General features: G+C 51.9%; 1 protein-coding gene and 1 non-coding gene across 2 annotated transcripts in view; both read left to right on the top strand.

Annotated features, from left to right (window-relative positions):
- Window positions 1-5,856, top strand: part of Cacng8 (calcium voltage-gated channel auxiliary subunit gamma 8) — a 20,237-nt gene extending 14,381 nt beyond the window's left edge. The window contains exons 2-4 of the mRNA NM_080696.2: window positions 1,412-1,495; window positions 2,282-2,422; window positions 5,096-5,856. Coding sequence (NP_542427.1) covers window positions 1,412-1,495; window positions 2,282-2,422; window positions 5,096-5,856 — 986 coding nt within the window. The remainder of the gene's footprint in view (window positions 1-1,411; window positions 1,496-2,281; window positions 2,423-5,095) is intronic.
- On the top strand, window positions 5,323-5,413 carry Mir935 (microRNA 935). Its single transcript, NR_032758.1, has one exon. It is a non-coding gene; the product is annotated as a microRNA 935 (primary transcript).
- Window positions 5,857-7,359: the final 1,503 nt, after the last annotated feature.

The following is a 7,359-nucleotide window of genomic DNA, read 5'->3' as shown; positions in this document are numbered from 1 at the left end:
AGCTAATCCAAGGATCCTCCTGTTCTGATCTTTTGCCACTAGCACTGGAGTAATAGGCATATGTGATAGTGTCTGTTTTTTTTAAGTGGGTGCTTGGATTTGAAGTCAGGCCCTCATGCTTGTAGAGCGAGTCATTTTACCACTGAACCACCTCCCAAACCCTAAGGTTCTCTGTCACTGCTTGTCAAGTATGTTAATCAACACAGGAAGCATTTAAACGTGTAGGTCTTCCCAGCTTACCGCCTCAGACTCATTCTTTCCTTTATTCTCATTTCTTCACCTATGTTCCTTTGCCTGACTTGTTCCAACTTCTTTCTGCTGTCTTTATAGTCATTCATTATTCCATCCGTCCGTCCGTCCATCCCTTCCTTGAGGCATCCTGGGAGCCAGACTCTGTGCAATGCAATGGTCAGGACGGAAGTCAAACCTTAGCCTCTCCCCCTTTAGGAACTGGCAGCTTGCAAAAAATGAATTATCAAAAAGTCTACCTGATGCATGTACTTACTACAAGGGGCAGCTCAGGGAACTGTTAGCCCTAGAAAGCCGAACTGGTTCAACTTGTGTGTGTGTACGCGCGCGCGCGTGTGCGCACACGTGTGTGCACGCGGGCACACACACCCTTGAGTTGTTTCTGCAGAATAACTCTTACATCTGCAAAGACCCACAGGTTGGAGGTAGCTGGGAGTTGAGAATAAACGTATTTATGCAATTTGTTTTTCTCCAGCTATGCGCCACAAACAGTAAAACAGAATCTGTTCCCACAGATGAGATAGACGGGTTCTAGCTGGGTGGAGGATGAAGAACAGAGAGGGGAAGGGGAAAGCTGCAAGATGATCTTTGGGTTCTCAGGAAGTGCGATGTTTTCGAAGTCCCTGGTTTTTCCACGCATTTTCGCCCTTCTTAACAAGCTTAGGCATGGCAGTGCCTCGGAGGTGGCAGTGGCCAACACTGACTTACTCGCTGGGGAAATGGGAAGCCACACAAACTAAGCGGTATTTCTTCGTTCCCCCTCCCCCTTTCTCCTATTTTCACTCCTACCTCAAATATCCCAGACTGGCCTCAAAACTCTGTGGCCCAGTGACCTTGAACTTCCCATCCTCCTTCCTCTACCTCTGGCATAGGGTTGGATTACAGGTATTTATCCTTTCCTTTTTCCACCCCACCCCTTTCTTTTTCTTTAAAGAAAAAAAACATCCTTAATACAGATGGGAAACAGATCTGAGGGGTGCAAAGTTTGACCCGACACTAGTTGGGGATGTGGATTCTTACCTCTCAACCAGAGAGAGAATAAGGACAAAGATAGGGACCTGGGAGCGTGCATTTGAGTAGGGGAGGGTCTCTCAGAACACAGGGTCGCCCCTCCCCTAACTCTGAAGACCGCCCCTCCCCACCGTCCCCATCCCCTCTCCAGGGTTGAAAAGAGGTGTCTGCGTGAAGATCAACCACTTCCCGGAGGACACGGACTACGACCACGACAGCGCGGAGTACCTGCTCCGTACGTGGGGTGTCAAGGATCTGGGTGGGATGACTAAGGGTGCTGCGGATGCGTGGAAGGAGAGGGGCGGAGGAAGGGACTGGGCGGAGCTTGAACCTCAAACCTAGATTAGTTTCCCAGCCAATCCGGGTCCAGATGCTTATCTCCCCGGGCCAGAGGGGCCTAGGGTGGTGATTGGTCAGTTAGAAGTCTTGGCCTGACAACTGTGTATAGTAAAGGGTTGTAGACTGATTGATGTGGCGGTCCCGCAATTGGCAGCCTGGACTGATACTACCCCGGGGAATTCTGTGGTGTAATTGGGTGGTTATCATGAGAACGTGGCAAAGCCTTAATTATGATTGGTTGCTTTAACCGGGCTCAGAAACCGCAGAATTCGATTGTCAAGGGTTTCAGGAAAGAATAGAAAAGAACGAGTGGAAAGGGAGAGTGAGAGATAAAGAAAAAAAGAGCAAGGGGTGGGGGGTAGAGGATGAACACGCAGGGAGGGAGACAGGGATGAAAATGGAGATATAGGCAGGAGAGGATGAAGACAGAGAAGGTGTGGGAGCGAGAAACGTGGCAAAGATGCAGAAGGAAAGGAGGAGAGATGAAGAAAATCAAAGAAAAACTTTTTAAAAAGGAGGGGGAATGAGACAAAAAGAACCGGAGTAGCAGAATTGGCGAACTAAATTTAGCAAAGCGAAGAGGGAAGCAGGCAGGAGGCGCGGTGGGCCCGGGGCGCAGTGGTCCGCCTGACCGCCCTCGCTCTCTCCTTTGGTCCCCTCTCTTTTCTTTCTTTTCCCCTAGGAGTAGTCCGGGCCTCCAGCATCTTTCCTATCCTGAGCGCCATCCTGCTGCTGCTCGGGGGCGTGTGCGTAGCTGCCTCTCGCGTCTACAAATCCAAAAGGAACATCATCCTGGGCGCAGGGATCCTGTTCGTGGCAGCAGGTGAGAGGCAGAGGGAAGGGGCGGCGGGGCCCACCCACGAACGCGCGTGCGTGTCTGCGGGTGCATGGGCGCGTGCGAATGCAAAGCTAGTCTGCCTCAAGCGCCCCCTGGGGACCCGAGCTTTCCTAGGCGCCTCCCAAGCTGTGCCACCTCCGCCTGGGTAAGGTAGATTTAGGTTTAGGCTTTTAGCCTGCTCAGACTGTGAGTAAAGTGGGAGGCAAGAAGGGGAGTTTCCCTAGCTGTCCTAGAGACATAACGGGAGGCGTCTGGGAAGGGGGAGGGAACCTGAGACATTTGGAGTCTAAGAATAGGGAGATGGGACTGGCCTTAGGAAGACAGGGACTGAAGAAGAAGAAAATGACCTGGGTAAATACTAAAAGGGGCTGGTCCTAAAACCTTCTAAACTCGAGGCTCCCAACCTGTGGGTCACAATACCCTTGGGGGGGGCACTGAATGGCTTTTTCACAGGGGTCCCATATCAGATATTCTGCATATCAGATATTTACATTACAGTTCATAGGGGTAGGAAAATTACAGTTATGAAATAGCAATGAAAATAATTTTATGGTTGGGGGTCACCACAACATAAGGAACTGCATTAAAGGGTCTTAGCATTAGGAACGTTGAGAGCCACTGTTCTAAGCCCAGGGAAAGGAAACAGAGGCTCTGCGTGGGAAAGACTGGGCTTTGCCTGTTTGAGGAGGAAGGGCATTTTCTGGAAATTTTAAGAGGAGAGAGGTTATACAAGAAGCTAGACCCAGGCCAGAATGTGGAGTCAGTTACTTCAAGAGTTAGGTAGGGCCTTGGGTTGTAAATATGACAGAGTGCACAAAGCCCTGGGTTCCATCCTCAGCAAAGCATAAGTTAATGTAGTGATGCCTGCCTGTAATCCAGGAGGACCAGAAATTCAAGGATCGGCTTTGACTACACAGAGTATGAAGGCTGCGTAGGCATTGTGGGAAATCTCAACCCCTCAAAAAAAAAAAAAAAAAAAAAACAAAAAAAAAAAAAAAAAAAAAACCAAACTGGGTCTAGGGCAGCAGACACCCAGGATAATAAATCTTTCGGAGACCCACTCATTAATGGTAAGATTGCTGAGATTCCACAGGATTTAGACTCCCTCACCTTTGTGGAGATTAAATTAATGAAGATGGGGCTTAGACTCCTAGAAGGGAGTTTTAACACATTTAAATGGCAGGGTATGTGTTGTAGAGAGGGGTGATCTAGATCTGCAGGGGGCGGGGCCACTTAGGTCTGGGAGGGGTACGTGGCAGGGTGGAAATCTAGCCTGCATCTACAAGGCCTGGGGTTTAGAAAACTGGAGGTTGGGCCCGGAGTACAAAGGCGATCTATTCTAATAAGGGTGGACTTGAGGCTAGCCAGAGCGAATTAGGCTACACACCTAGGCTAGGACTCTAGTGCAGGGAGTTAGGTCAGCAATGGACCGAGCCTAGAGCCATAAAGTAGAATTACATCATTAGCAGCAAAAGGAGAAGAGGGAGGAACCCGAGGAAGACGCGGGTTTATACTTTGGACAGGAGCTGGAAACCGAGCCTGGCCTGAGACTACCTCAGGAAGGGTAGATTTAAGACCAGTCAGGGTTGAGCCTAGATGTGCTGGGGCAGAGTCTAGGCCAGTGGAGGCTAGACAAGAAGGGGCAGAACACGGACTACCTGGGGGTGATACCTAGACCGTGGGAAAGAGTTAAGATTATTAGGACAGAGATAAGCCATTGTCAGCCATTGCCAGAAATCTCCTCAGAAGGTAAGATCTGAGTCAAGGCCTTGACCACATATGGGTGCAATTTAGAACCATATAGTTGAGACTTACGAAATGAACGGGGGAGGAGGGGGGCTGGGCCAGGTAAAAGTAGGGCCAGTGTTAACTAGGGAATGGAGCTAATATAGAGGGCAGAGGCCAGATCTCCAAGGGAAGTACTTTAGGCTAATGCAGGAGGGGCTTAGATTTCTGTATCTAAGTCCCAAACTTAGATTTCTGAAGTTGGCTTAGGCTGATAGGAACAGACCTTGGACTTCACTGGAAGAGTTTTGACTCTTGAAGGCGGACTTAGATTCCTGAGGCAGAGTTAGCTCATTGGAGGGGTACTTAAGCTTCGTAGGGGTAAAGTTCAAACCAATGACAACGGGGCTTAGACTCTTAGGGTGGAATTTAGTTTAGTAAAGATGGAGCTTAAGCTCTTGGGTGGAGTTTAGCAAGCAGGCTTTATATTGCTGGGTAGGGTTTAGGCCAATGAGGCAGGGCCCAGATTGCTGAAGTAGAATTTAGCCCAGCAAAAATAGGAGTGGAGTTAAATTAATGGATATAGGATTTAAGACTCCTGTGTGGAATTTAGTCCACTAGAAATGGCTTCTAGCCTCTTATACTAGTGGAGTACTTAAACGCCCAATGGGGGTGGAGCTTAGACCCCCAATGGAGGTGAAGCTTAGACCAGGTAGGCAGGACTTAAGACTCTTGAGGTAGAGTTTAATCCAGTGGGATCAAGGCTTAGACACTTTGAATAGTTTTTAGTCCATTGGGTCTAGGGGTTAGACTCCTGGGATAGAGTTTAGCCAGTGGGGTACCTACCTGGCTTAGAGTCTTGGGGATTTAAGACAGTCGGAAGTCCTCAGGCCCTAGAGGCCTCGAGGCTCCCACATGACCGTCTCCATCCAGGCCTGAGCAACATCATCGGGGTGATCGTGTACATATCGGCAAACGCGGGCGAGCCAGGCCCCAAGAGGGACGAGGAGAAGAAAAACCACTATTCGTATGGCTGGTCCTTCTACTTCGGCGGGCTGTCATTCATCCTGGCCGAGGTGATCGGCGTGCTAGCCGTCAACATCTACATCGAGCGCAGCCGCGAGGCACACTGCCAATCACGCTCGGACCTACTCAAGGCCGGCGGCGGCGCGGGCGGCAGTGGCGGGAGCGGCCCCTCGGCCATCCTCCGTCTGCCCAGTTACCGCTTCCGCTACCGCCGCCGCTCCCGCTCCAGCTCCCGAGGCTCCAGCGAGGCCTCGCCATCGCGGGATGCGTCTCCCGGCGGCCCCGGGGGCCCGGGCTTCGCCTCCACGGACATCTCCATGTACACGCTCAGTCGCGACCCGTCCAAGGGCAGCGTGGCTGCGGGGCTGGCGAGCGCCGGGGGTGGAGGCGGCGGTGCCGGCGTGGGTGCCTACGGCGGGGCGGCCGGGGCAGCGGGGGGCGGCGGGACGGGCTCGGAGCGGGACCGAGGGAGCTCAGCGGGCTTCCTCACGCTGCACAACGCCTTCCCCAAGGAGGCGGCGTCCGGCGTCACGGTCACGGTCACCGGACCGCCCGCTGCGCCGGCGCCCGCGCCGCCCGCTCCTGCAGCGCCCGCGCCCGGGACGCTGTCCAAAGAGGCCGCCGCGTCCAACACCAACACGCTCAACAGGAAAACCACGCCCGTGTAGGGGAGTGCGCCCTCGCGGGGAGCCGGGGGGCGTGTCCGGGGCGCGTGCGCGGGCGCGCGTGCAACGAGGCCGCCGGATCGGGGTGCCCCCCAGGTCTATTCCCGCGAGCGCGCTGGACACCGCTGGGCCTTCTAGCCCCTCTCCTCACCCTCTACCCCGGAACGTGGGGGAACCCCTTCACGCTCCGAAGCAGGGACCTTGGGGAGGGGGACGGGACGGGAAAAGGGGCTCCAGCGTGGGAGCGCTGTGTTTTATTTTTGTGTTGGGAGATTTCAGGGGAGGGAGGGAGGGCCCGTGGTGTTTTTTGCAGTTTTGAGATGTTTTCTTTTTAAATGTTTTGCTGTGTGCATGTGGGGGCGGGGCGGGGGGAGGGGAGGGAGGGACTCCCAGCCCAGCCCAGCCCAGCCCAGCCCAGCCCAGCCCAGCCCAGCCCAGCCCAGCCAGCCCAACTCCTGGAGAGGGGCTCATAACACATGAATATAGAGTTACATCTACAACTATATATACACATGTTCTGTATAAAGAGACAGACCAGCAGAAGGCAAAGGCCAAGGGAGGGACGCGCTGACATTTAGTTCACTTTTTCACTCATCTTTTGACAAGGGCTTATTAAGCACCTACTGTGTACCAGGTGATGGTATCGGAGGTGGTGCTAGGGAGGAGGGGACATAAACGCAAGGCGCATCCGTTCATTCATTCTTGGAAATTTTATGTGTGTGCGCGTATAACCTCTAGGCATTGTACCCACCATTGAACACACAGATGGGAAGAAAATAGGGTCTCTGGCGTCTTCAGAGAGTTCGCATCTTGTACTTGAGACCATTAATCACAGAATCACGTACATACCCGGTAAATGACTCTTAGAAATGAGGAGGCCCGCTGGGGCTGTAGTTCAGTTTCTAAAGTGCTTGCCTATCACAAGCCCTGGGTTACACTCCCAGCATTGCATAAACTAGGCATTGTGGTAAACACCTGTGATTCCAGCACTTGGAAGGTGAAAGGATAGTCCAGAGTTCAAGGCCATCCTGTGCTGTATATTTGTATATTGACGTTGAAGCCAGCCTCAACTATGAGACTTTTGCATTTTAAAAAAGAAGGTACAATTTATGGGATGGGAGTCTGAGATGCTACAAAGTGTTCCAAGAAGGGGTAGTTGGTTTTTTTTTTTTTTTTTAGGGGATAATTAACTCAGTTTTTTGTACTAGCCAGTCAGATCTGGGGTGAGAGAGAAAATTTAACATACAAAGGGAGAGAAAGACACTTTCAGGCTGTGAAGGGTCAGGTTAGGTTGGGCAAAGAGCCTGGAGACAAACTGGTTCAAGACTTAAGTGAGGACTTACATTATAAGGTCAGCAAAAAGGGCCATGAATTGACTTTAAGAGGGGATGGCGAGGGGTTGGGGATTTAGCTCCGTGGTAGAGCACTTGCCTAACAAGCGCAAGGCCCTGGGTTCGGTCCCCAGCTCCGAAAAAAAGAAAAGAAAAAAAAAAAAAAGAGGGGATG

The sequence above is a fragment of the Rattus norvegicus genome, chromosome 1, assembly GCF_036323735.1.
Source record: "Rattus norvegicus strain BN/NHsdMcwi chromosome 1, GRCr8, whole genome shotgun sequence".
Classification (NCBI taxonomy): Eukaryota; Metazoa; Chordata; class Mammalia; order Rodentia; family Muridae; genus Rattus; species Rattus norvegicus.
This window is presented reverse-complemented; position numbering and strand designations above follow the sequence as displayed.